Source organism: Botrytis fragariae (assembly GCF_013461495.1).
Source record: "Botrytis fragariae strain BVB16 chromosome Unknown tig00000006, whole genome shotgun sequence".
Lineage (NCBI taxonomy): Eukaryota > Fungi > Ascomycota > Leotiomycetes > Helotiales > Sclerotiniaceae > Botrytis > Botrytis fragariae.
This window is the reverse complement of record NW_023500988.1, coordinates 218,160-245,725: the sequence shown is the minus strand read 5'-3', so window position 1 is coordinate 245,725 and position 27,566 is coordinate 218,160. Positions and strand designations below refer to the sequence as shown.

Sequence of the window (27,566 nt, the reverse complement as noted above, 5' to 3'; positions counted from 1 at the left end):
ATTTTGATTATGCTTGATGGATTGGACGCGAAATTAGGGACAAGCTAATATCTACTGGCTACTCTACCTGTGACCATAGTTACGGGTATATCCATAAAATGGTAATTCCATGACATTGATCTATCATCTCAACAATCAATGTTTGTTATATTAAGGAGAGCGATCTGTAAAGAAGAGCGAGATGCACTTTGATGTAGTCAATTCTTTAGAACAACTAACAACGCTTCCAGAATTAGGAAGAATTGAAAATTGATAACTAATCGATTGGTTGGAATTTATCCAAGGAATTCATAAGCGTTTAATTATTAATCACTTTGACTCCAAGCGAAGGTTGTTGATCTTTAAGACTACAGCCAAAGGGGAAAATGGGGTAACGAGTCAGATACCCTGTCAACCGCAGCTTCTCATAAGCCAGGGTTTATCTATCCACAAATTGCTCTATCTATTTACTGGAATCTTCAATATGTAATCGACAACGCATATTGAGTTTGGTAAAGCCAATAAGATATTACCAACCCAAATGCTAACATCTCATCCCCTGCATTGTCATTGATTCAAAGTAATCGCTTCATAAAAACGGAGTTCCTGGTAAGGCGCTTGAGATGGGGAAAGAACTAGGGGCAGAGTGTGCAAAAAGTATAAAATACCGTTCTTTCCTGACCTAGGTGGCCATATCTATCAGCAGATATTAACAATCACGTTCAGTAATATTTCTTTGAATTCCTAATTCCAGAACTAAACAGCAATAATTCACAATTCACAATGTCTAGCACAAAGACATACATCATAACTGGCGCGAATCGAGGTCTGTATCATCTAAACATATCCACAACAATTCTTCAAATCTGATTATTGCAACAGGACTTGGTCGTGGCCTTTTAGAAGCTCTGATTCAACGACCAAACACCACAGTTATAGCTGGCGTTTGAGACCTCTCCTCTACGAGCTCGAAATCTCTTTCCGATATCTCTATGGCCACCGGTAGTCGCATCATCCCGCTTAAAATTTCCAGCACCGATGACTTGTCTCCTTCTCAGGCTGTCGAAACACTCCAAAATACTCACGGTATTACTTCTATCGACGTAGTCATCGCTAATGCGGGCATATCACAATACTATGGCAAGGTCTCCGAGACCCCTCTTTCCGAAGTACGCAATCATTTCGAAGTCAACACCATCGGAGTTCTAACTCTCTATCAAGCCACACTTCCCCTCCTCTTGAAGTCTCCAAATCCAATTTTCGTAGCTTTGTCAACAGCTGTCGCAAGTATCGGTGCTATGGAGAACATACCAATTCCAGCTACTCCCTACGGAATGAGTAAAGTGGCATTAAATTATATGGTTCGAAAGATCCATTTCGAGAATGAGAAACTTACTGCCTTTGTCCTGACTCCAGGGTGGGTAGAAACGGAAATGGGAAACGCAGGAGCGATAGCCATGGGTTTGGAGAGTGCGCCGGTAAAAATCGAGGAGAGTATTAAAGGGATGCTGGAGAAGATTGATAATGCAACAAGGGAAGGAACATCGGGGACTCTGCAATCGTTCGACGAAACAAAATATCCTTGGTAGACAATTGTTAACCGGGCTTTTTCCATGCCAAAAGTGTTTCATCGAATCAGTACAGTTTAAGTCTATCTTTTCTGCTTCACGTTCGTTGGATGGTGTCACTGCATACTTTGAAGCGGACTGGAACTCGCAAGATTGTCTCCTCGACCCCATTATTAGAACCAAGTACAATATTCCAGAGGAATGGGGCATCTCTTTGGAATTTCAAATTCATTACATGTATCCAATGTTCTCGAAAATAAAGATTCAGGTTGAGACCACCAGTGGGTGCATGGATTGACGGGACACTTCTCAATTTTCAATTTTTTTAATAACTCTTTAATTGTGTAATATCAAATTTTATATTTTGATTGTTCTATTTCTAAAATAGACGAATAATATATGAAAAGATGTTCGCGAGTCGATTTTTTGTAATGTCCTGTCATTCAGTAGACCCACTGGTGGACCCTTATTAAAGCATCATACAGCTGTCTCAAAGTTTTGTTCCTCGAAGCTTAAGTTTCTTCCTCATTGCAAATTGCCTAAAAGAGTAGACTCGGGGACTTTGACGACCCCCTTGATGCGGCAAACTTAACACCACTTAGAAAAGGGTCACTAGCGCCAGATGTGTGTATGCGAACACTTGCGCGGAGAGTTTTGGGCGCTCAAATGAAAAGCAGACTCAGTTACGATTTTAGCAAGGTATCCGAGCCTCACTCCATTAAGCTCGAGTCAATTCACTTTGAAGCATGATTTACCTTCTTGATGCGGATTTGTGGAGAACAAGCAGAAATTGAACAAAAAAACTATAGAACTTGCTGAACCATTGAATCATGCGGTCCGCACAAGCAATCCGGATTCACTTCAACGAGAAAAATGATGCTCAAAAGAAGATGGGTGTCTGAACTGACTGGTATCTCACCATCACAAATGCAACCAAAATGTAGGTTTTCCGAGTCACCGTAAAAGGACATCAAACGAGACGGGTCGACAGGAAACAGGTCATCCTCGGGTATCATTATTTCTATATACTTAAAATTGTCCTTCGGTATTCCCGTCGCCCATACTCTTACTACTGCTACTACCACTCTGGATAGCACCTAAAATACCATCTATGTATGACGCACCGCTCCATTTTTGGTGCGTTAAAACATCTACACCTAGCTCTTTTTCTCTTCTCTGGATTAAGTTCACATATGCAAGCATACCCTCATCCTTGAATGCCTTTGATAATTCGCTGGTGATTGTTGCCGTAGAATGGAGACCGGCGAGCGAGATTAATTGTAGGACGAATCCATGCTTTGCAATATCCCAAATGAAAGATTTCAAAGTTTCGTCAGTGAAACCATGACCCATCCAGTTAAATGAAGGAGAAAGATTGTAGACTAATCCTTTACCAGGATACTTGGCACGAATCTCGCCGGAGAATTGCGCTGCATTTTTGACGTTGGGGTCTCCGGTTTCAACCCACAAGAGGTCAGCATATGGTGCATATTGAATCGCTCGCTTTGTGGCGGCTTCCATACCAGCCTTGTAATGGTAGAAACCTTCTCGTGTTCGAGGTATATCTATATTGAATATTATTGGGGTTTTGCTGTATTTGGTAGCCAAATCCTTTCGCTTCGTGATCGACATATCCCGATCTTGCTTAGTAGCTTCAAGGTACTCGTTGATACTCGACTCCGAGACACCTTGTTCCTTCAATTGCTTGACAACGGCTTCGTCACACGTCATGAGTTCCGTTTTCTTCACCCATTCCGCTTCAAAAGTATCAATCTCAGCGCCTGTAGCTCCTGCCAATTCCATAGCTTGCAAAGTCTCCGCCAATGATTCGATACCGTCTTCTGCGACGCCTTTAATGAATTCATGATCTCGCACATCAATCGCACTGCTGAGAAGCTTTCCGCTTTCGGAGTCTGTTCGAGCAATTACCAAGTTTTCTGAGCCCATAACATCCCATTGGAATCTCGCAGCCACCAAGCGATTAATGTGTTCTCCGACCGGCACTAAAACTTTGCCAGCAAGATGTCCGCACTTCTTTCCACCATGCATTTGATCCTCGAAGTGTACAGCGGCAGCTCCATTCTCCGCGAAAAGCTTGGCAAGCTTCAGAACAGCCGAAAGTCCACCATGCCCTGTATCTCCGTCTGCGATAATTGGTCTGAGATAGTCGGTATATGGTGTCTTTGCCCGTTCTTCCTTACTTAACTTCCTTCTAGCATCCCATTGTTTTCGATCATGCATTGACTGCGCTTTTGCCAATCGTTGGACCTGATTTGGTACGGTATTGTAAGGGTAATCGCCGAAATCTGGAGATACCTCATTCGTGGTCGTAAGTACAGAAGAACATGCCCATCCCGAGATATACAAGACTTCCTGGTTCGCAGCTTGTTGAGTCATTTGTACAGGGTCAATAGCACCCACTATCAATCAATCAAATAAGCATATGTTTTCCAAGTTCCAAGCCTCATGATTCATCTTACTTGTATGTATTGGTTTCCCGTTTGCCTCCCTCTCTTTAATTAAATTGAATAATTTTCTAGCCATAACGGAGCTTGGGTATGATTGCTGCTGACTCCCACGTTTTGAAACAACGTCTGCTGCAGAATATGGTCTCTTGATTCCTTCATATCTTGGAGTATTCCACCATGTTTCCACTTCCTTTATTTGTTGTTCGTATAATTCGTCTTCAGCCGCGCCAGCTTTCTGCGATTCTGGTACGAGCTGGAATGAATCCGATGCTAGAGGTCTCGATATTGGGTCATTGAGAGCTTTCAAGCTAGACATCCTATAACCAGAGGTAGATAGATGACGAACAGTAATGATTGAACTTCTAGCAGACAAAGCTCTGCGGGGCGCTGCAGTAGCAATTCTGCGAAACATTTCGAGTTGCTCTATTAGAGATGGGTAATTTTCAACACAGTAATAACTTATACCTACTCTTACCTATGCCGCTGATCAATCAGGAACCATTCATGTTACACCGTCATCGGGATGCAGTATGTATGTATCTTCGGTTTCGTTCGGTTGTTTGTTTGATGATCAATTGATGTGGCCGAGATACGTAATTATAACCTCACCCCAGGTGTGATACTATCAAGCCGCATGTATGCGTAATTGCCCGGTTGAGCCATTTACCCGTTTGATTGAGCCACACCCACATATTCATTACTCACAATCTATAGAATACGATTCGTCGATGATGTCTTGTCCTAATGTGCTCCGTTTATCCTCGGCATAACCTACCGATGATCTCGAATGTGTTATCTAACATCATCCCATATATCTTTCTTAGGCTCTTGGTGATACTTTGGTTTCATTCTACATCTACTACAATCAATCGTTGAGACGTTTGTAAAATGTGAGTTGAATGGGAATTGTCTATCGCTTGTTCCATCACTGACCATTCAAGTGATATCCAGCATCTGGATTGAGTTTACCCCGCGAATCTGCCCCACGATTTACCCCATCCGAGCTCCACAATCAAAATATACATCCGACGTTATGGCGATGAACGGCAGAACTGCGTCGCAGGCTTTCAGATCTTTGCGAGTATGGCTTCCCTTTCCGACTTGCTAGATCATGCTAACAATGATATTACTATAGCCTGTCGGTGTTCGTACTTTCGCCCTCCCAGCTCATCGAAATTATGCTACATCATCCGAGCCAGATCTCAAAACTACCTTCAAGGAGTGCATTCCTGCGAAGCGTGAGTTGTTGAAGAAAGTTAAGGCAAATGGCAACAAAGTTATCGGCGAGGTTAAAATCGAGAACACGATTGGTGGAATGAGGTACGATAACTTCCTACACCGATATGGTTAAAACGACACTAACGATAAAATAGAGGATTGAAAGCCATGGTATGGGAAGGATCAGTTTTGGATGCCAATGAAGGAATTAGATTCCATGGCAGAACTATCAAGGACTGTCAGAAAGAGCTTCCAAAGGGAACAAGCGGAACAGAGATGCTTCCAGAAGCTATGTTTTGGCTGCTTTTGACCGGACAGGTCCCTTCTACATCTCAAGTCAGACAGTTCTCCAAGGAATTGGCAGAACAAGCGGCACTTCCGGAATTCGTCAACAAAATGCTTGATAATTTCCCAAAGGATTTACATCCAATGACTCAATTTGCTATTGCTGTTTCAGCACTCTCCCACACATCAAAATTCGCCAAGGCATATGAGAAGGGAGTCAATAAAGCAGATTACTGGGAGCCAACTTTCGATGATAGTATATCTCTTTTGGCAAAACTTCCAGTTATTGCTGCTAAGATTTATCAAAATTCGTACAGAGGTGGTGGAGCTCTCCCTGCTCAGGTTGACCTGGAACAAGATTGGTCGTACAATTTTGCAGCTCTGCTCGGTAGGGGAGGCAAGGAGAATGAGAACTTCCAAGACTTGTTGAGACTATACTTGGCTCTTCACGGTGATCATGAAGGTGGAAATGTTTCAGCACATACCACTCATTTGGTCGGAAGTGCTTTGAGTGATCCGTTCTTAAGTTACAGCGCTGGTCTACAAGGTCTTGCTGGACCTCTTCACGGGTATGTAGTCGAATCGTTTCGGTAAAGTCACAATTACTAATTGCTTCTAGTCTGGCCGCTCAAGAAGTTCTTAGATGGATTCTACAAATGCAGGAGCACGTTGGAACCAAATTCACCGACAAAGACGTATCTGACTATCTCTGGTCAACTCTCAACTCGGGCCGAGTTGTTCCAGGTTACGGTCATGCTGTTCTACGAAAACCAGATCCCCGCTTCGAAGCTCTCATGGACTATGCCTCTTCCCGACCAGAGATTGCTAAAGACCCCGTCTTCCAACTTGTGAAGAAGAACTCTGAAATAGCTCCAGAAGTCTTGATGAAGCACGGAAAGACGAAAAATCCGTATCCGAACGTAGATTCTTCATCCGGTGTTTTATTCCATCATTATGGTTTCCATGAGACACTCTACTATACAGCGACATTTGGTGTTAGTAGAGGATTGGGACCTTTGGCACAATTGATCTGGGATAGAGCGTTGGGATTGCCTATTGAGAGACCTAAGAGTATTAATTTGGAGGGATTATTGAAGTTAGCAGAATAGATCTGGGCTAGAGAAAAGTACCAATGAATGTACAATATAGATGACGTCAATGAATTAATGCTTGCTTTTCTAGAAATCATGCGCACTTGTTTGTGGTGACTGATGCTTGAATATCTATTCAGGTGAGGGCGAAATGCAATTCGAATTCTCGATCGTGCAGAAGACCGACACACTCAGTCTATCAGTGTTGTTAGTGTTCAAATGAGATTCGCATTTTATACGGAGATGTTAATGATGATAAAACCAAAGCGCAAGTCAACCGAAAATTACTACACAACTAATCCCGTATGCCATGGGATATGAACATCGCAGGTGAGTTTGAGATCATTCTAAATATTCCCAGCTCTCAAAGTTATTTGGTAGAATTAGTAAATTAATTATAAAGGTATCGTGAGCATCAAAACAGACGCTGTTCCCCTAATTTGCGTTGAACCATACGAGCAAATCTCGCTTCGACACACCACTATTTGTACTCGCCTGAGCGCACCCTTGATATGTATTTAAGCACAACATGAGGGCCTAGTCCAACAGTGACATGACGTGCTGTGGGTTTGGGGGTCCATGAGAAGATGTCCGCTATGTGGGTTAACTCCCACCGATTTCCCCGTTTCAGAGCTTGCCTAGTCTTACGAAATGGAGTCCGTAATCACAGATGGCAGTTGTGATTCTTTGTGGGTAGCAGTCCATCGGAATCTTCTTATATTCTTTTTTTTTTTGTCTTTTGAAGTTCTTTTTTGCTATATTCACTGGCAGGTCCACATTTTGTGTTGTATATCATGATCTGAACTTCGCTGTATTATTTTTATCTTGCATATGATGTCATGTACGATTATTTATTTGCGCTCGCAGTAGAAATTCTAGAATAGTACGACGCGCTGTCTCTTGGAATTTTACTGTATATCCTTACCAACTTTTGACTATATTAGACATCTTTTCTATCCCCGACATTACAGAAAAAAACAAGTCAACCTTTCCTTATCTACTGCGCCACAGAATTCATCCCATACTTTGTACCAGCAGACACAACTCTAGAGTAAAGGAAAAATCACTTCAATGTCACCTTCACGGAACGAAGGCACGGCCCTGGCTTCAACTGGGGAAAAAGGTGCGCGGTCTCCTCAATTTCGCTGCCAAATAAGACTTCCAAACTAAAACATGCCACAAGCTCACAGATCAATAGTCAAAGTCCACAGGGCAGGCAAGAAACTTACACGCAGCAAACAAGTTAGCAGAGGTAAGAAAGACGCTTCTCCTACCCATCAACATTTTTCTGTAGCTAAATCATTTTCTGTCAAGGATCAAGCTGTCAAGATGCGAAAGCTACGCTTGCAGAGCCTTCAAAGAATTAAGAAGCGGCAAGCTGACCGGACGATCACAAGAATGCTAAATAAATTGAGCATAAAACCAACTATTGAGAAAAAAAGAAAAGTTACAATCAAAAAACGAAGCGAGAAACCTATGGGAGTTACATTAAAGATGGATGTAGATCTAAAGCACGAAGATTCTGCCAATTAGTATAAGTAGAGCATGAAAGGAGCGGGAGGGATCTGCAACAGGTCTCAATACAACGGCCAGAAGTTAGCTTGTGATCGGGCATCACGATATATAGGCTAAGATCAGAGTTGAGATGCTCTAAATACCGTTTCTTATCTTTTACCTTTATCATTCGAATCAAGAATTTGTGATTGTAGTGAGGAGAATTATAGTTATGCCCTTAATTAGAGTTAGAGACAGAGGAAGATTGCGTGGTCGCGCGGGTTTGAGTCGAGCTCAATTGTGTGATTGATAGGTATAAACTGAAGACAACTATTCTTCTTTAAAAAAGAGTCTTCTTCCATGATATTTGCGTAATAGTTTATTAGTATCAGCTCAAACATCTCGTTTGCTTTGATGTGGGAGTATGTCTGGGATATGAGAGGAGTTGATATTTCGAGACCCCGAAGGGATTATATATTGTGAGGGTGTTGGATGTGTATCAAATATCACATAGCACTCACGCCTGGCCTAGTGGGTTGCTTTGATGATTGTGGGTTGATGGATATAGTGGGTCCGGGGTTAGCCAGGAAAGTCTCCAAAGAGAGGGTTTGAATCCCTCAAACTTACCAGCGACTGTAGATCAGATAATGCGCGCCCGGGAGTTGGTAATCGGAGCTTAAAAGTTAACAGCTTTTTTGTGTCCTTTTTTTATTGGCTATTTGAAAAAAATTGGTGAGCATCACAACCATTGTTTGTCGTTCAAAGATAAATGACAGATTCAATACTCTAATATATACGAGTGATTTTCATTTCTATCCATGTTTGCAGGATAATGTTTTGTTGTGATATCACAATGTTGTCCTTACTTATTTTATCAGTAGGTAAAGTAAAAACGAACAGAAACCCCTCAAAGTGGAAACGTACGCCTGTGTGAGCCTGCATTTGCCCTTTTAAGGGCGTAGACTTATCTGTCGCCTAGTGAAAAACTTATTCGACATTCAAACCAATTAGGCAGACCTACCGCTTTGTCTGAGCTTCTGACTGCGCCAAACCAAATGACCACACATTCTTGCTGTATACGGACAGAAAGAAGGAAGAAGCCTGCCGTGAACATGCAAAGCGGCTGTATTGATGTCCGTTTAACATTGGCCTCAAACGGGTAAGCGAATGCAAGGTGTGGATCCGATGACTAATCCAAGCGCTCATCATCGTAGAAAAAAGCACACAAAATAAGAGATAGAGAGACATGCAAGCTTCAAGGAGTGTAAAGAAAGGTAGTATTCTAAGTTGCTGAGTTAGTTTATCACCAACTGATGAGATGATCCACCGTCCGAATGCCCAAATTGGAAATTCAAGTCATGCGTCTGATTGGTAGCATTTCTTACCCATATACTGGGCAGTATTTGAACAGTGTCTTTTTTAACATTAGAGGAATATGAAAGAAATAATTTCTATCATACTTTCTAAGTTATCTCTATAGAGGAGTGGAGTTGCGAGTTTAATAACGTAATTGCTCAATGCAATTACTCTCGAACCAATAAAAGCATAATGATTAACATCGTAATTTCCTCTGTCTACATTGAACACCGCCTTCTCTTATTAAAAACTTGTTAGAGAAGTCAAATTTCGCTATATCGACTTGTTAAATCGGACTAATCTTGGTAAGACTTCAAGATCCACACAATAAGGACTTTCTGATGTTGACGAATGTTGACTTATTACCCAAAGCTCTCTGATAGCAAGTTCTGTTCTACTTCGTTGGATCATTTTTCGTTGAAATAATGAGGCTAAATCATTTTCTATCAAACTGATATTGACAAATTTGATTTGTATCTGGTATCTGGATATCTCATTATTCACCCTAATAGACTAAAAACACACTTCAAGTGTCCAAGGGTAACATGATACCCAAGGCGACTTTAGTGTAAAAGTTTGTATAATTACCCATTACTCTTCATAAATTCAAAGCTTCCCATGGTTGGGCTATGATTTGGAGTATTGAAAGCCTTGTTTATGTTAAATTGTGCGAATGTCACGGGTACAAATGTATTCACTATATGCATCTCCAATCTAATGCGATTAATTTGCCGATTGCACATTGGAGCTGTCGTCTAATCAATTAATATTTGACGCTTTCATTGGAAAGCATAGAAGAAAAATGACTTAGTCATCAGCGACTTGTGAGATATCGATGTCAACAAGCATTCGTGAATAGTTCGAAGTTTTTCGGCATCGTTTCAGTCCCGATACAACATCCTCTCTCGAAAATTCAAACGATTATAAGCAAATCGAAATGGTGTATATTAATAAGAAATTGAAGAAGGCAAAGCCGAACTATACTGCGGCTCATAGAGGTCACATGCGTGCTTTGGAGCATGAACGACGTGCTTCCGCCAAGAAAATCATCCGCGCCAACATCAGGGCTGATATGATTTTTGCTGCTGAACAGCGTAAGTTATATGGCTTCTCTATTGATTGGAATGACTTAATATGAATCTAAGTACAATTGAACTGATTTAATACATGTTAGATGCAAGGGCACTTCTTCCCGTCCAGCCTACCTCGCCGAAGAGTACGTCAGGTCCAAATTAATAGATACATTGCTTAACAGCATTGTTCATAATTATGCATAGCCATATATCTATTGACAAACATGCGTCTTAGGGTCCAAGAACGAGAAGAAAAGACGTGCGGCGGCAGCTACTGCTACCAAGCAGAGACGTCATGATCGCAGAGCTGCTGCAGCGATAGCTAAAAAAAGAAGCAGAAGAGAGGGCTGAGGCAAAAGAAAAAGCCGAAGCAAATGAAGTTGCGAGCCTCGCTCGGCAGTTTTGGGAGTTGCGATTAGCAGGGCGGGAGTTTGAGGGCGGCGAGAATGATAACGAGGATGACTACGATGACGAAGAAGATGAAGAAGAAGTGAAGAGCAAGTTTTCGGGTTGGTTTGGGCTGTCTCGGAAAGATGACGATGCGGATGAATCTGGTGGTAGAAGTGGCAGTTGTGGAGGCGAGGCGGGAATGAGTGGAAATGATCACGTGTGGGTCGAGGCTTTGATGTGGTGATTGGATTTGGGTGATTTTTGTTCTAGAATGAATGAAAAATCAAGGTCTGGCGTTTAGAGGCCTGTAGGAGGGTGTTATGCGGAGTCTCAGGCTCTTTGGGCATTCCAGGCGTTAACGCATACGACTTCTTTTTGTATTTCAATAGAGTGGCTAGTTTCTGATTGTCGACTGATTTTACACGGAGCTGAACGAATGTATCAGTTACGAGTCATTCTCCTTGACCACCATTAACTATAGGGCTTGATTCGGAATGGTGAATCTCTCAAGTGATTTGGTATCATTTTCTCCCACAACTCAGGCCCATTGCCTACATTACCAACTTGCAGATGAGTAGCAATTCTACCTGGAATTTCAACATCTATATGGCTACGTTGCTAGACAAGTAGTAGTGATAGCCTACATAATATGTTTGAATTAATTTTCTTAAGTGAATCATAACCATATCTATCAATCCAAATACCTGCTGAGCTGAACCTTTTCTATCACGTCTATGTAATAATTGAAATGAAAAAGAGAGCACCACTTCCATCCATTTTTGCGCATCATCCGATATTACCATCACGAGCATCAAAAATTTCCAATAATTGGCCTCGGGATTATATCATAATGGCCCGCCAATGTTGGCAGAGGCCAAGTCGAAAGATAAGGGTCAATTTCAGGCCTTGAAAGATTCGGGGAGCCACTCCGGGTGAGTGACATGGTATGCATGCGTGTTTGTTGTCACTAACTCCATAATTCAGATTGCATCAGACTAATTGCATGCCATACGCAGAACAACCTATAAATGATGATACGAAGATTCAAAGTCCTGTGTCTTTAGGGCCAGAGGAATGTATGATACTCTGGGGCAGAATACAGGGCCGTTTACGAAGGTATTAACATAGCTAACCATTCGTTTTTATCTGCTGAAAAGTGTGCAGCAACTCCCACCACAGCATCAGCCTCGCGTCCCAATTAAAAGAAGAATGTCAAGATGAAAACTAAACCACTTCGAATGGGTATGTTCCTTACGCAATTGCCTCCCGATCATTTCTCTGAAGATCCCAAACATAATATTATTTACAGCAGAAGAACTGGAGAAGCAGGAAAAACATAAAAAATAGCGTTAGGTGGCGTATCTAAAGCGCCGTAACGCTCGTCGAAAGCGGGGTACATGATTAGCCCTATCAGAGCAGGAACTTGAGTAGGGTTTGTGTAGGACGATAAAGTTAGAGGCAGCGAGAATGCCAATGATATTGACGGTGAAGACGGGATGGATATTGAGAAGATATTTTAAAACATGCATTTAGATAGGGGACAGGATGAGGACGACGATGACTGGGAATTGTGGATATGGGAAAGGGAAATTGAATGGAAGTGGTTGATACAACTAGCGACTAGCGTAGGGAATTATGGTCGCTGCTGTTCGAACTCATGGATCTGCATAACGAGATTGTTTATTCTTTTGATTACACTACATCTTTTGACAGGATCACACACACCATCAACCTTTCACAACGGCGGCGCGTTAGGATCTTCCAAACATTGATCCACCCTCATCAACTGCTTCCCCGTTTTCTTCGCGATGTCAATAAATTGTGGCAGATAGTTGACAGTCGACTCGTACAAATAATGCATCACCACTAAGTTCCCTCCCTTGTCCACGTCACTTTGGAAATTCGTAAGCTGATTCTGAGGTGTATCACTCAGGGCCCATAACCAATCCTGTACATCAACCGACCATTCGACGAATTTAGAACCCGGAATGAGCGCAGCGAGGCGTTGACGAACACGCGCGCCTTCTGTACCGAAGGGAGGGCGGAAATAGGTTGATGTATGACCGGAGAGAGCGGTCGATACGGCGGAAATATCGTTGTTGAGTTCCCAGTCTATGGATGCGAGATTTGGCAGGCCTTCCATAGGGGGATGCGTGTAGGAATGATATGCTACTTGATGACCGAGACTTAACATGTTGGAATAGACTGTTGAGAGATTCGTAGATGGGTCGAGGAGAGCTGCACCAACGGTGAAAAATGTTACGTGGATACCTGCTGCTGCGACGGAAGAAACGACTCTTTGGGCGAGTTTTGGATCACCGTCATCGATTGCGAAGGCGAACGAGTTGGGACGTGTGCAGGAGAATATGAGAGGTGCTGTTGGTAGTTTGGATGGAACTAGGAACCCAGATGGAACGGAATTGACGATTTCCATCTTCGAGATGACTGTATCATCAGAGGTATAGAAACCTTTTAACGCAAAACCGACGCTAAGTTTGCGGTCGATCTCGAAGTGGGAGATTGGTACATAGATGTCAGTCTTCGCTGAGTTGGAGTATCTCGAGGCTTCCACAGAATCCCATGTGAACGGGAATGGGCTGAGATTGGGGTTGCAAGTGGGATTATGTTGCTGAAGAGCAATGGTAAAGGCATTGCTTCCGGTAAAGGTGATATGAAGATAACCTTTGTCGTTTGGAGTAAAGTCGAGACATCCATTAGAAACTTGAGTGTACCAACCAAGGTCAGAATTACCCTTAGTATTGATAGTAAGTTTGTTTCCAGATTGTTTGTAGGTTGCGGTCTCATCTCCACCATGATAGAAGCCAAGGTTGTTAGAGTCTGCATTTCCGAATGTATCAATAACATATGCTGAAGGTCCTGTGGTTGCCGGAATGGTTGAAGATGGCTCAACGACCGGTACAGTAGTGGGAACTGGATAAGCGCTTCCTGTGTTACCACAATAGAAGGACATTGGGCCGAGAGTAATTGGCTTGCTGATTCCAGAAAATAGAACAGAAATCAAATGATCAGTGTCGAGGCCCGGAAATTTGGAGAAGGGAACGGTATAGAACTTCTCAGTTCCGTCAAAACTCCACCCCAGATCCGCAGACGAGACGTCTATCAATGTGGGGTTACCAGAATCACAAGTCTTCGAAGTCTGCAGCTCGATACCCAATGTGGTCCCTTTTGCGGCCTTGATAGTTAATCCAATCCCGCCATATACATTGGTTGCTTTTAAACAGCCAAACATGGTATACCAGTAAGACGATCCATCAGCGCGAGATGTTAAAGTAAGATGATTATTAGCCACAATGACCGAAGTTGCGGTATCCGCTCTTTCTGCCACTGGTGACATACTACCATCATCGGAAGACGGCTGCAGCATAGCATTGTAGAACAAGAAAGTCAAACGAGATTGAGATGCAAAGTCATCAATCAACAAGTTCGTACAAACTCCTGCTGGAGCAGAAGCACTGACGCTACTAGTCAGAACTTTCGAGGTAACACTTGGAGTGACTGTGCTCAAAGTGGTAGCTAAGGTATTTGAAACAGTCGAAGAACTACTCGTCACAACAGCGCCTTTGGTGGATATCGTACTAGAAGTCGGGATTGAACTTGATGAACCTCCGGCACCACCAGCACAAACAAAGTTCGTCTGGCCGATCTCCCAAGCACCTTTGACACTGAAAGATTCCCACAGAAGCCCAGAAATTGCATCTAAATTGGCTCCAGAGAAAGCACTCAATTGTACCGTGATAGTTTGGGTAGCTCCGGTCATTCCAGAAATAGTGGTGTAGTAGCTTTTATACGTACTTGTTGTACATGAACTCTTAGTCTGTAGCTCTAGATTGAATGAAGAGCCGGCAGGCCCTTTGACTGGAAATGTTATTGCATTGTACTGTTCCGTTTTCGCTTTCACGCAATCGAAAGTGGTGTAGAAGTAACTGTTGGCCTTGCTGGTGAATGTGAGTTTCTTGTTTGCAGTATCGGCTTTTAAACTCGTGGTTGTACCGTCGTCTGCATCGGTTGTTAGAGCCGTCCTCACAGACTTGGAGGGGTGACTTACCACTTGTCCATTGTCCAAGAGAATTAGTATGACTGGAGAACTTTGCATAATTATCAATTAATAGATTACTTGAGCAGGCAGCTTTCACAACCGTAGCGCAAGACACCACACCCAATACTAGATCACCCAATGATAATTTCATTTTGCCGACGGGCGAATTCAAATCAACGCGAGCTTCAAATTTAGATGACGACACAGAAAAAACAGTAACTTCAAAAAAGAAAGGACGCCGACAACGATTAAACGTGTCGAGCTATGGAACGCTTATATACAAATGAATGATAAAAGCCGAAAGACAGAGTGGTTTGATCTGAGGAAAACATGCAACTACTTAACAGTTTTCCATTTTCACGGTGGCACGTCAAATCTGCACATATCCTTGGCCTGCATGCAATATATTCGCAAGTATCCAGAATTCGTCGCTCGGGCCTGGTGATCTTTATATCATCATTACATCTGATCTTTGCACCTGATAAATTACCCCAAGAAATCCAAGACATGAAAAGAAAGTCCAATCCACCTGCATGAAGAAGAAAGAAAATCTTTCACCAGTCAACATCTTACGCACCAACCGAATTGAGTCTGGGTTTCCAGGTACCACATCTTGGCATCTCGTATGGTGGCTTGCGACCCACTTTTTGAATGCTGATCGTTTCGGGTCTTTGACGCCCCAACGGATCGATGCATAAGGCACAGATTCTCGGCTGAGAGATGCACGAATCATAGGGTGAAGAAAGAGGGATCACTCGGATTCGGTGGGCGAGGTTAAATTTAGACTTATTCTGACTTGGTATTATTTTCAGTCGGAGTGCGATTTGTATAATATATATGGCGTTTCCCCTGATTCAGTTTCATCGCTAATCGAAGTGATATCAACTGCCTAGAGATGATAACGGAAGGTATATGAGTCTGAAACATCTAAGATGCTTATCTTGCAGTAGCGCCAACAAAACAAAGGGTCACTTAGTAAGTAATGTTTTGACAAATCTAATCTACGGGTAGATAGAATAGGGGTAATGCTAGTTGAAGTCAAATGAAATATCTACGACATCTCACGGAATAGCACGGGCTACAACGAACGCCTCCGCCAGCAAGATACAGAGACTGAATATATTGCCTTGAAGATGGAGAAAGCCAATGATATCCTTTGTCACTGATAGGATAGCACATCTACTTCAATGTTTTACGGGTAGAATCGAGTCGAAGTCTAAAATCTGAGTCTAGAAACCTCACAGATTATCTAGCTTCTACCTAAATCTTGAGACGAGAAACGAACTCAGAAAAACCCCCAAACCCTTCCCAATTCATCCCATCTCCATTCCTACCAGTCTTCCCCAGCTTTTCCTTCATTGTTTCTGAAACCACCCTCCACACTTGTTCTCATCTTCAACGTTTATCTAGGTTGTTTTTTCTTCGGTTTGAATCCATCTGTTGATATTGTCAGTCTGGTTTGGTTTAATTTCTGTGTTCGCACTAAACATAACATACAATTTTTGCTTTGCTTTTGAATCGGAGTACTCTTATTCTTGCCCAATGCATGTTCATTTACTCGCCCGGCGACTTTCCTTCTGGATCTTCTTGATCATACTTCTCGCTGCCATCACAATCTCTGAGCTGCACATCGCATAGTAATCTGGATCCCTTCTAAATCAACATTTCATCTCTTCTCTGTTCTTGCATTTTTCATCCAGCCCTTCTTTCACCCTGAGCAAACATAATGTTCTTGCTTTTCTCACCCAGCATTCTGATTGTTTGCGCGCGTTGTTACTTTGATTGATAATTACCCAGTGGTCGTAATTCTGACGTCCGGTAGGGAAGTTTGGGACGCAGACGTGCTATCAAGAGAACTACCATACCAGGATGGAAATGAAAACTGAAGTCTCATGTAGAGAAGCCACAAGACGTGGACATAGAATGTGCACCTAGTATTGTGTATGGCACTTGCCAGAATGTGTTTGAAGAGACGAAATGGTACGCACGAACATCCCCCGCAATGACAGGTACAGCTGTCTCCATATTCACTTCCACGGCGCGTTGTTTACATATCAAAACAAGACCTCCAACAATTGTACCAAGACTGGCATACGTTTTGGCGCAGTGGTCTTGGTACTCAACTATTGATAAGTATTGCCCCAACCACGTTTAATGAATTTGCTTACCTTACACTGGTTTCGGTGTTATAAACCGCGCGATGAAGAGTCCCGTCTTCTAGGAGCAATCCTAGAAGTCAGGAGGGCCTGTTTCAACCGTTCTCCGAAACCAATTTAGTACCATACATATATCACATGATTCTTGAACATCTGTTCAAATTTGGTTCACGGTTTAATTCCGTGATCATATGGTTCAATTCCATGATGATTGATAGTCTTCGGACATCAACAAACAATCTTTGGAAACCCACCATCTTCTTAAGAAGAACCCTTTTTTTTACAACTTCTTTTCTTTGAACTATCCATAGCGTATGCACAATAAAGTAAAAGGATTGTAGCAAGAATAGTTCTCTATATATATTTTGGGTGAGAATGTTGTTTCTTTAGGTATCCACATTGGAAGCAAGTTTGCTCTGTTTGCTCGATCATCAGCCCTGGGAAACTTGAGAGTGAACATTGGAGATTCATGAAGGAAGAAATTGAAGTCAAGAGCCTCGTACATATATGATTTTTTTCCATCATTATTATGCATGTAACCTCATTGATGCAGGAGATTTCTTGTTGGCCGCTCATGGATACATATGGCAAAGAGTAACACTTATTTGAAGGTTCCACTCTTACAAGTTCGCTAGTACTTGATATCCGATCCTGCAATCAATACAGAGTGTGAAAATGATCTAAATATGTACACTAAAATATTAACCACGGAGGCCACGTTGATTAGATCCGGACAGATAGTTGGGGCTCGATATTACCGACCCCCAGCTTTGGAAAGACAGTGAGAAGACCAATACAGTAATAGTTGAGAGATAACACCAAAAATATTCGATTTCAAAAAGTATTCGGGCATCATGTCCGAAAAATGATGGGCCTAGATGAGGGTTTGATGTTCGCTTTCGTACAATAACGGAATGAGTTTGAGTAACTTACAACATACAAATACCAAACTCACCACTTCACATCTGAAGCCTGGTAAACTACTTCATGCTTGAGTGAATTTTGAGTAGTCCGTAATCATACAATGCTACATTCTGTGGCTTGAGGTTCATGAAGAGCCCCATCTGCGTAACCGTGTTATCTAAGATGACAAATTCTCGAAAATAACATGTCATCGATAGACCTTGACTTACATATAGTTTTCGTTATAAAGAGTACCTATTTAGTGGCGTTGTTTCGAAACTCCGGCAAAGTAGTAAGCAAAAAGGAGTGGTCTTGATTCTCTGGATTTGTATCACAAATATCTTAGTCCTCGAGCTCTTTGTCCCGTTTAAACGATGCGCTTATTTCTTTCCCGATGATTCTGATTTCCTCCCGTTCTATCTAACATTTTCATCATAAACGCAGGGTTTTATCCTAGTGAGTGTGTACCTGGTAAGTACCACTCTCGACACTGACGGTGTGCGCGAAGTGGGCTGTTTACACTGCTTTAAGAATGAATTCTACTGAGTGGCAGACGATCGAGGAGAAGCTTTTAGCAACTGCCGGTGAGACATTTGTCCCTCCGTTCTGTATCAATTGCTATCAGTCAGACTTTCTTCAATTTTACTATGCCGCGAAAGGTTCTGAGTACTAGATGCAGATATCAAAAAATGCAGTGTCTTGATGTCACATTTGTAAGCATGATCGAGAAAATAAATTCATTTTCTATCAAAAAATGTCCGTGAGCAAACAAATCCAATTATCATGGTCGTCCTTCCTTCATATTTACCCCCAAAGCAGCCCACTCGTTTCCATCACTGTCATAAATATCCGAGTCATATCTTACGTCTGGCATCTCCTCGTCATCATCATCCTCCATATCTTCTATTCCTTCATCATCGTCTTTCATATCCTCTTCCTCTTCATCATCACTACCAAGAAGCTCCTCTCCAAGAACCTCTGAAGGCCAATTTCCGACTATATCAGCAGCTACAGAACCACCAAGATTGTGACTAAGGCCAAGTGCAGCCAAAGGAACGCCAGTAAGATCTCGAAATACAATACGGCGAGACAAGCGTTCCTTCTGGCTCGGAACTCGACTTCTTCTGTGATGACGACCACCGGTACGTCTTGCTGCGACGGCAGCGATTCTAGCAGCGAAGGGTTGTTGAGATGTAGCATGCGATCGAGAGGCATTATCGGCTGGTGGAGCTTGATTGGTTGAGGGAGTGGCAAAGCTAACAACAGCAACACTAGCGTCGAGAGTTGATGGGGAAGCATTGGGGGCGGTAACTACTTTAAAAATGCAGTTAGCATATTGTGTCAATTAGGAAGTTTAGCGAGTCAAGAAGCGAGTATTAAAGAGACCCAGATGTACCTCATGGACGAAAGACCAGTTGTTGCTGAGCCGATAAGTCGGCAGTGGTAACACCGAAAGACGAACCCGCTGCAGAAGAAGAAGAGTCTTGAGCTAGAGCTGCGAAATCTATTAGCACTTCTTTCATTATCTGATTAAACTGCCAAGGAACGAACTCTGAAGCTTTGAAATGGTATTGGGCTCACAAATACCAGCTCGAGCCGCACGTCTCTCTTCTCTGATAACATTATTTCCCTTTGCGCCTTTCGCAGCGCGAAGCTGCTGCTGCCGTTCTTTCCCGGGATAGCCCATGATTCTATCGCGTTGTATTGTAAGCTTTGTGTGGAATTCGGGGGTGTGGAATGGCAAAGCGGTGGTTTTTGATGAGGTTTTAGGAGGTAAGAATTCGCATCGCGGAAAGGAACGTGAACTTCGACATATAGGACGCTGTACCGAAAAGAATTCACTAGATCAACAGATCTCGTCACGTCAGTCAGAACGCGTGGATTTATTTTTGGCGCGCCTGTTAAACAATGTTGTTTATTGGTCTTTCGGGAATTCCTATCAAAGCTTGTGATAATAAGATGACATTGGCTCAAGTAGCAACAAAGGTTATGCAATCTTGTTATTATGTCACACTTTATACTAGAGGACAATATATTTGGAACCGAATGGACAAAAATCCAGAATCTAGTGATTATCTGGTAGTTATTCTCTCTAACAATTAGTTTTGGAGGAATAATGAGGGTTCTCTCTTACCCATAGAGAGATTCTGATCGTATGCTATATGCTTCAGAGAAGAGAGCAGAAGTAAGCATCACGTTGTGATCTAAGGAGACCTGAGTAAGACGGATCCCAACCGAGAGTATTAGTGGTATATACCAAGAGAACATTGATATATGTGTCGAAGATAGGCTGATAGTCTTATTTCACAGACTAATTCAAGAAAAAAAGCAGAGAGAATTCTCCAGGCTTGTCTCTATACCTTCATAGACGATTCAAGTAGATTTTGCGTAACAGATGTATAGTCTAGATATTCCATTATCGATTGTTTGGTGGATAAGAACTAGATGATGGCTATCGATACAAGGATAATGGCAACTCTCAACCTTGTCCTCTTTATAATCTGGTTCCTTACCTCTCTTACAGTGACCTCAAATCCGCTTGTCTGGACACCTACAAGGACGCCATTATGCTTGTTTCTCTGTGCTTTATGATTTATTGCCGCGTCATCCGGAAAAAGCAGGCTTAAAACCTGATTTTTCTCTTCTAAGGTCATATTTCAGCTCAACAACTGCCAATTCTGCTAGAGCTAGAGTGTCGAACGCTCTCAATCTCGCTAAGTAATTAATAAGGATTGGTGGTGAGTAATCCGATCAAAACGTTATGCAACACGCATTTAACTAATTTCCTATAAATCTTTCTATCTATTATCCTTCTCTCCTCAGCCTGAATATCTCTAGATCTACAAGTTTGTCCTATATTCCAAGATGTTGCGCCGTGGAATTAGACTGATTAGTCATCGGGTCCCACTTTATATTCGCTTAATGGTTTGGGCGAGAACTCTTCCAGCTCACTATCAAATCACTGGCACAGAACAGTACTGCTATCCCAACGATAAATTCGCATAATAACAAGAGCTAGAAGCAATGATCTCGCTGTGTGGGAGCGCCAGGCGGAGAAGCGTAGAGAAAAAAGAAGAAAGAATAAACAAAGAAAAAACGGTGAGTCTTAAAGAGTGAAAAGAAATATGAAGGAGAAATAGCTAATTAGATGGCCTATTAGCTAAGAGGATACAAGCTTTGCAGTCAGACACGAATGAAGATACGGAAATGCATGATGAAACGGGTGGTACTAGTACCAGCAGGCATCCAGCTGCTGCTTCCATGCCTCCCAAGAAATGTAGGTTTCCTACACAGATTTGCATGTTAAGCTAACCTCCACCTAATCTAGCACGGAGCGAATCAAAAATAGTTAATAAAAGGGAGGGAGTTAGAGAACGCATGAAGAGGAGAACAGTAACTTTAAAAGATGCAACGGCGCAGGAAAAAGCGGCTAGGAAAGCTATCTGGAAGGATTACGTGGCGAACCAGAAGAAGAAAGCCAGGGATAGGAAAAATAATGGCGATATCGGAGGTGAGATTGAACAGCAAGGGGAGGGAGATTTGAGCGTTGGTTCAAGGGAAAGCATGAGTGGTGCGAAGGATGTCAATGAGGCAGCTGGAGAGAATAGGGATGGAATGAATTCGGGAGTTGGGTTGATGTTTGCTGGACTCGCTTTCCGCCCAAAAGTCTAAGATGTCGACAATCCCCATATGTTATTTGTGTGTTCACGGTCGTGCCAGTAGAAAGCGAATCAGCACTTCCTCCGGAAACACTACGATCTCCACGAAAAGGCGTGGGAGGTCAAAGTAGCCAAGCAATTCGAGAAAGAACATATTATCGACGAAGTTACATTTTTATTTGCTGTACCTATGGCGACCTCTACTGAATTGAAACGTTTCTAGAAGTATTGTTTTAGAGGTGACGATGAGGTAATTTTGCAGCGCGTACCTAGATGCCCCACTTTCTCACATACTCCCCTGGATCAAAAAGCTTCTATTAATTACATGTCATTGACTTACCTCGATGGCGACGAAAGTGAGCTTCAGATTGATGACCAGCTAGATTGGACTTAATGATAACCTTTTAGCACTGTCTTCAAAAAATGTCATACGTCATTGCATTGTACACGCATCAAAGCCTAACCAAAAAATACAGTTTCACATTCACACCATCCTCTATCCTGTGACTTTAGGATTATCGGTCAAGATGACTGAATCGGAAGGTAATCTGTGATTGAGGTTCTTTGGAGAGGCTGAATACTAAATCTGAGCGTGCCCACATGGATAGACAAACAATCTATAGAGAACTGATCTGAATGATGCAGATTGCTTATTAAATTCCTCAAGGATGAAATGAGTTGAACAAACAGCATTTCATAAGTCCTGCTTCCTGCGACTTTATCGACATCTCTAGCATCCGTCCTATTCTCGCAACTCTAGTGTTCCTGTGCCTTTCTTTCCGTATTCTTATGTGTCCTAAATGTCTCTTCTTGTCTGCCACCCGTATCATTCGTATTTAGGATCTGCAGGCGCAGTTATTAGAGTCATAGTCTTGTTCTTCCTTGAGGCTAGAGATGGAGGAGATGTACGTGGTCGCGCTGGATTTGAGTCGAGTTCAAATGAATGACTGACGGGCATTAGTCGAAGGCGCCAGTTCTTTGAGAATTTGTTCCTACGAAATCTGCAGATATCTCAATTAGTATTACTTCAAACATTGTGTTTGTATGGATATATGGAAACATATTGAGCACAGATGGAAATGTTGTTCCAAGATCGAATGTCTTACCTACTCATTTCTAAGCTTGAATCATTTTCTGTATCTTGCGATTTCCATACTATCTTGAGTTGAGATACCATAAGGCTCAGGAGTTATGAGGTGCATGGATTTGCAATAATGGTGCTATTAATTGAATGTCAATCTTTTAAGGGGAAAGATAGTTCTGTTGAGATAGCTACGTGGGCGTGGGGATCAACATATTCACTGAACGATGTGACTTGATTCTTCGATTAGAGATAGAATCGACCCGAACAGGACCAAGAAACAAGTTTGTTTTTCTTGTAGTCTTTCAAAAAGCTTGTGATTTCCCTGCAAATTCGCGACAACGAAAAATCTTCAACTTTAACATCCAATCCATTAATTTCCCCAATCTATTATCGAAATCATGACTGCTTGCATAGATAAGAGAGAAAAGAGAGGCAAAATATCGCACCGCGATGCTCCTACTGTTGAATCGCAACATCCAGAGGAGTCCAGAAAGAGTAAGTTCTTTCGCTTTCGATACGTTCTTTTTAGGTATTGTCCATTAGTGTGGCTGGCTAACAAATCATTCCAACGTAGAGAAGAATAAGACAGAATATAAGGAGTTCTGCATTTCTAGTCGTCACTCCACGCATCTACTAATCTTGTCAGAAGGCATCCTTAGCCATGTTGTAGTTGTTGCCGCTGCGTACTATATCCATCGTCGCTCATCTGCTGATACGATCTCACAAATAGGGAAGATTTCCAAGAATATTGCGGCTCGATCCGCTATTGCTGCGAAACTGCGTTAGGAACATCGTAATCAGCGCCGGCTTGCAAAATGTGCAGCCTTGAATTCGAATGGTGCGCAAGCTGGTGGTGACATTGATACGAAGCAGGAGAGAGAGGAGGAAGATGAAGATCCGAGCAAGAATTTTGATGAGGAGGCGGACATGCTGGAGGATATGATTAGGGATAAGGAAAGAAACCAGAATAACTGGGGAGGAGGGCGTGAAGCTGGAGGTACCTGGGAAATTCCTATTCGGTAGATCTGCTTTCTGCAAATATTGTGCTTTGCTATCACCAAATTGATTCATAAGGATTCATGAGCCAATTTTAATGTTTGGGATTGCACCCTATGATTGCCAGTTTCGGACCTTTAAACACACAGATTGGATGTTGCCTCTGCCGCCTGTTATGTTGAAGCGATTGATATGAATGATTCAAGCAGAGGTGTGTAGACCGACGAATACGAAAAAGATGTATAACTAATATTTTATGAAGTCTTTGGGCTGATGGGAGGGGAACCTCACAGTGCATTTTTCATAGCTGAATATAATAAAATACGCTAACATCAGAAGGAACCATTATTGCTGATTTCTTCATATCCGTCAAGGGTGATTATTTGAATTCTTAACCCAAGATACCCAGCTAGTAATGGCGAGTGTCTATTGACCCTGCGTCGACAAACTATGCAAACAAACCCTCAAAAAAGTCAAAAAATATCGTTACGGCCCACTAAGAAGTATCTCAGGAACGTCTGACCAGCGTCAAGGCACACAAATACGGACTTCATTTCGTAGATGTGGCATCTGTCAGCGGTCGCTTTGGTAGAATTAAATATACTACGCGGTGGGCTGACGCCCACCAATCCAAAGATGGCTCCTTCAGAAAACAGGCGTGAGCCTGTTTTCTGTATCCCCAGAACAGGTATAATCACGTATGCTACCACTACACTAGGTCTTCGACCGCGATTATTTCGTTTGTTATGGGTTAGCTAAAGGATTGGATATAAGTATTTGTTAATTAAGCGAGATTGGGAAACCTTTGCTGGTGGTAGATAGGTAGGTATATTCATGGTTCACCCCCAGCTTCTGTATGCGCTTGGGTGAAGAAATAACTTCGGAAAATGACTATGGTATCATACTGTGGAAGAAATATCTGGCTGGCTGGAGGTAGTTCATAGGTATCGATGGCAAGTCAACGTAGATGAGTTTTAGGCACACATGTCCCAATAGTACGAGAATCTATTTGAAGAAGCTAGAGCAGATTACGAGAGAAATCATCCTTAGCCAAGTGACAAACATAGGCGCATCGCTCCATACTGTCGGTGGTCGAATAAAAGTAGCGCTGGAAGTAGTTCTAATCGATTGGCGATGAGGTGACATTACCTTTTGAATTTTAAGTTTAGACAGAACCCCACCTGCTTACTCAGAACTAAATATGTTGCGCGTAAGATTCAACGAGGACAACATCTTTCAAAAAGGGCTGAGCAGATAGTGAGTGTTTATCCAATTAACTTCTGATATCGTGAGACTATAATCGCAAGAGACCAGCCGCCAAACGAAAGATTGGAAATAGTAACAGAATCAAACAAGATGCCTGCAAATCGAGTCCCGGCTTTATTTTGAGGAATGCTTTGGCTGATTACGATATCCTACTTGAATACACAGCAACGCTTATTTTCCCCCATAGAAGATGGACAAAAGAAGAAGCTTCTCAGATCCTTACTTACATACAAACTGCCAGGAGCTTCTCTTCTTTCCCCTAATCACATTGTTGAGCTTGTGTCTCTATCTGCTTTTGTTATAGTCCAAAGACTTCTCGATTCTACACTCAATATATTTCCCACACCAACAGCTGCAGAGGTTGCGCCTTACTTGGATCTGCGACGACAGTGCAAGTTGTTGAAGACGCGCGCGACCTCTGCTATGTGTGTTGTTACAAAATTGAGCGCAGCTTAGCAGCAATAGTCAAAGATTTTCGTTTTCGGCAGCTCGATTGTTCTAATAGGGAGCCTAGTGTGCGCAGATAGTTAGCAATTTTTTCAGTTCTATTCTTTGTGTGGTTTTGGGAGCTTTGGAGGGAGGCTGAGTGGCATATTGAGTGGAAGAAAGGTCCTGCTTTCTATGGTATCATGTTTTCTGTTCAGATGAACCTGCGATGACGAATATCATACCAGCAGTGTTGATAAAGCTCAGGTGAAAGATCATGAAAATGTAGAACCAGAGAAGGGTAGCTTTTTACTCTTTTCTCGTGGTCATTGGTGGCTCGTGATTAATTCTACAAGAACCAATGTTGGCAAAATCCCACCGTGTATTTGGCGCATGTCAGTCTCGAGGTATAGCGCAAGCGATAATCAAAGAAATCCGCGGATAATAACAACAAGGGTTATCAAAACACATGAGAAGTACATGAGATACCCAAAGTACTAAGCCGCGTCTCTTGCGCAACAGATTAGATTAGACAATACTCCATTGAAGCTATCGTCTAATGTAGGCAAGCGAGATATGAATATCGGTTGTAAACAAACCAATAATAAAAAATCCACGCGACTTGCAACCAAGCACTTCCTCTCCACGCACTCTCGTTACATCGAATTTGCAGCGTTGAATTCAATTTCGATATCCACTCCCTCTCGTCATTCACTAGTAATCCATTCGATCATGCCTCCAAAGAAAGAACCACAGTCTAAGCCCAAGCCTAATAGGGCAAATAACGAATTGAGAGCCGAGAGAAAGAGATTAGCTGCAATTGCAGCGCATGCTGCTGCTGTTCGAGCCGAAAGGGGTAAGCCATAAACCTATGCTTTGTACAACTTCCTTGGTAGCATCACGTGCTTTGATGAAGCCATGCAGTTGATGTATCGTTTTTCAACATGAAATGATTGAGAGTTGTTCATAGCTAGATATGTGCATAGTTGGACATGTTCATATCTATGAATGTCTCCGATTAACCTATGATTGTCATGATGGGCTTGAGAACTCCCACTGCTATACTTCTTATACTAACGAATGCTACTTTGACAGAGCAAGAAAGGTTGAGGATGCAAGAGGGAGAGGTAGAAGAAGAGGAAAGACTTGGTGCTTCGGCACAAAACCCTTCTGGTACTGGTGGTTTCTGGGTGGGGGGTGATGAGCACGGTGTTGAGGAGGGAGAAAGAGATCTTGCGGGTGGTTCTGCGGGCATTAGCCCCAGTATATTTTCCGGTTTAACACACAGACCAAAGAACGGTAAGAGGATCAACCATCCTCCAAAATGAAAATGAACCAGGCTAATCATATGAATGGATGCGGCACCCACCCCAGCGCAAATGAAAGAGCAGCGCCAAAAACAAAATGAGCGCCGCAAGGCATACAGAAGAAAGGTTCGGAAGCTTAAGCGCGAGGCGGCAAAGGAAGCCGATGCCAAGATTGTCAAGGGCATGGCGCGTTTGCGCATCGCGGAGCGGATTGCGGCGGGAGAGGATGTCGCTTTTGACGAGGACGAGGATGAAGAAGAGGAAGATAGGATCTGGACTACGGTCCTCGGTAACTGGAGTCTGCCGGATGAGGATGATGAAGATGATGTGTGTGAGGGAACTGGTGGGCTCGGGGGTCCATTCGGGGGAGGCAGCGGTGGTACCGGAGGCCAAGGTGTAAACCAACTCCTTCTCTCCGGAAATTGAATTGCAGTTATTTCGTTAAATGTAAACAAAAGAGCTAATGATTCATATCTCCATCCCTCTCTCCCTCCTCCTCTTCACCTGCTCCCTCCAACCTCCCTTCTTCCTCTTATTCTTCTCCTTCTCTTATTCTCCTCCTCTCCCTCTCCCTTGCCCTCTTCAACCTCATGCGCACCCTATTATTCTCTCTCCTCGCCAACATCTGTCCTTCGCTTCTTACTACATCCATTAATTTTTCATCAGCTCAATACACACATCTCAGGAACGAATCACCATACCTTTGCTACGGGGAGCAGAAACAGCCATGGTATCAAGTTCACCCGTACCGGCACCAGGAACCCCCATCGCGTCATCCATCTCTATGTCT

General features: G+C 42.7%; 11 protein-coding genes across 11 annotated transcripts; 8 read left to right on the top strand and 3 right to left on the bottom strand.

The window, feature by feature from the left end:
* Positions 1-762: 762 nt before the first annotated feature.
* Bfra_001255 (putative aflatoxin biosynthesis ketoreductase nor-1 protein) lies at positions 763-929 on the top strand (the record flags this gene model as incomplete). Its single annotated transcript, XM_037331692.1, has 2 exons — positions 763-805; positions 862-929. 2 exons carry the CDS (start codon positions 763-765, stop codon positions 927-929), a joined length of 111 nt encoding a protein of 36 aa, XP_037195846.1.
* Positions 930-971: 42 nt separating this feature from the next.
* Bfra_001254 (putative aflatoxin biosynthesis ketoreductase nor-1 protein) lies at positions 972-1,568 on the top strand (the record flags this gene model as incomplete). The annotated part of the gene is made up of 1 exon (XM_037331691.1): positions 972-1,568. One exon carries the CDS (start codon positions 972-974, stop codon positions 1,566-1,568), a length of 597 nt encoding a protein of 198 aa, XP_037195845.1.
* A 1,008-nt stretch (positions 1,569-2,576) lies between these two features.
* Bfra_001253 (putative isocitrate lyase protein) lies at positions 2,577-4,427 on the bottom strand (the record flags this gene model as incomplete). The annotated part of the gene is made up of 2 exons (XM_037331690.1): positions 2,577-3,967; positions 4,028-4,427. The coding sequence occupies 2 exons, from the start codon at positions 4,425-4,427 to the stop codon at positions 2,577-2,579; spliced, it is 1,791 nt and encodes a 596-aa protein (XP_037195844.1).
* Positions 4,428-5,048: 621 nt separating this feature from the next.
* Bfra_001252 (putative 2-methylcitrate synthase protein) lies at positions 5,049-6,627 on the top strand (the record flags this gene model as incomplete). The annotated part of the gene is made up of 4 exons (XM_037331689.1): positions 5,049-5,096; positions 5,151-5,335; positions 5,389-6,087; positions 6,138-6,627. 4 exons carry the CDS (start codon positions 5,049-5,051, stop codon positions 6,625-6,627), a joined length of 1,422 nt encoding a protein of 473 aa, XP_037195843.1.
* Positions 6,628-7,680: 1,053 nt separating this feature from the next.
* On the top strand, positions 7,681-8,142 carry Bfra_001251 (uncharacterized protein; the record flags this gene model as incomplete). Its single annotated transcript, XM_037331688.1, has 2 exons — positions 7,681-7,732; positions 7,808-8,142. 2 exons carry the CDS (start codon positions 7,681-7,683, stop codon positions 8,140-8,142), a joined length of 387 nt encoding a protein of 128 aa, XP_037195842.1.
* A 2,254-nt stretch (positions 8,143-10,396) lies between these two features.
* Bfra_001250 (uncharacterized protein) lies at positions 10,397-11,166 on the top strand (the record flags this gene model as incomplete). Its single annotated transcript, XM_037331687.1, has 4 exons — positions 10,397-10,553; positions 10,634-10,675; positions 10,768-10,824; positions 10,871-11,166. The coding sequence occupies 4 exons, from the start codon at positions 10,397-10,399 to the stop codon at positions 11,164-11,166; spliced, it is 552 nt and encodes a 183-aa protein (XP_037195841.1).
* A 1,491-nt stretch (positions 11,167-12,657) lies between these two features.
* Positions 12,658-15,130, bottom strand: Bfra_001249 (putative polysaccharide deacetylase protein; the record flags this gene model as incomplete). The annotated part of the gene is made up of 2 exons (XM_037331686.1): positions 12,658-14,939; positions 14,989-15,130. 2 exons carry the CDS (start codon positions 15,128-15,130, stop codon positions 12,658-12,660), a joined length of 2,424 nt encoding a protein of 807 aa, XP_037195840.1.
* Positions 15,131-18,819: 3,689 nt separating this feature from the next.
* Positions 18,820-19,725, bottom strand: Bfra_001248 (uncharacterized protein; the record flags this gene model as incomplete). Its single annotated transcript, XM_037331685.1, has 3 exons — positions 18,820-19,349; positions 19,444-19,533; positions 19,590-19,725. 3 exons carry the CDS (start codon positions 19,723-19,725, stop codon positions 18,820-18,822), a joined length of 756 nt encoding a protein of 251 aa, XP_037195839.1.
* Positions 19,726-20,960: 1,235 nt separating this feature from the next.
* Bfra_001247 (uncharacterized protein) lies at positions 20,961-21,710 on the top strand (the record flags this gene model as incomplete). Its single annotated transcript, XM_037331684.1, has 4 exons — positions 20,961-21,013; positions 21,058-21,137; positions 21,187-21,315; positions 21,367-21,710. The coding sequence occupies 4 exons, from the start codon at positions 20,961-20,963 to the stop codon at positions 21,708-21,710; spliced, it is 606 nt and encodes a 201-aa protein (XP_037195838.1).
* A 1,469-nt stretch (positions 21,711-23,179) lies between these two features.
* On the top strand, positions 23,180-23,804 carry Bfra_001246 (uncharacterized protein; the record flags this gene model as incomplete). Its single annotated transcript, XM_037331683.1, has 3 exons — positions 23,180-23,276; positions 23,428-23,562; positions 23,605-23,804. The coding sequence occupies 3 exons, from the start codon at positions 23,180-23,182 to the stop codon at positions 23,802-23,804; spliced, it is 432 nt and encodes a 143-aa protein (XP_037195837.1).
* Positions 23,805-26,201: 2,397 nt separating this feature from the next.
* Bfra_001245 (uncharacterized protein) lies at positions 26,202-27,202 on the top strand (the record flags this gene model as incomplete). Its single annotated transcript, XM_037331682.1, has 3 exons — positions 26,202-26,325; positions 26,565-26,768; positions 26,844-27,202. 3 exons carry the CDS (start codon positions 26,202-26,204, stop codon positions 27,200-27,202), a joined length of 687 nt encoding a protein of 228 aa, XP_037195836.1.
* Positions 27,203-27,566: the final 364 nt, after the last annotated feature.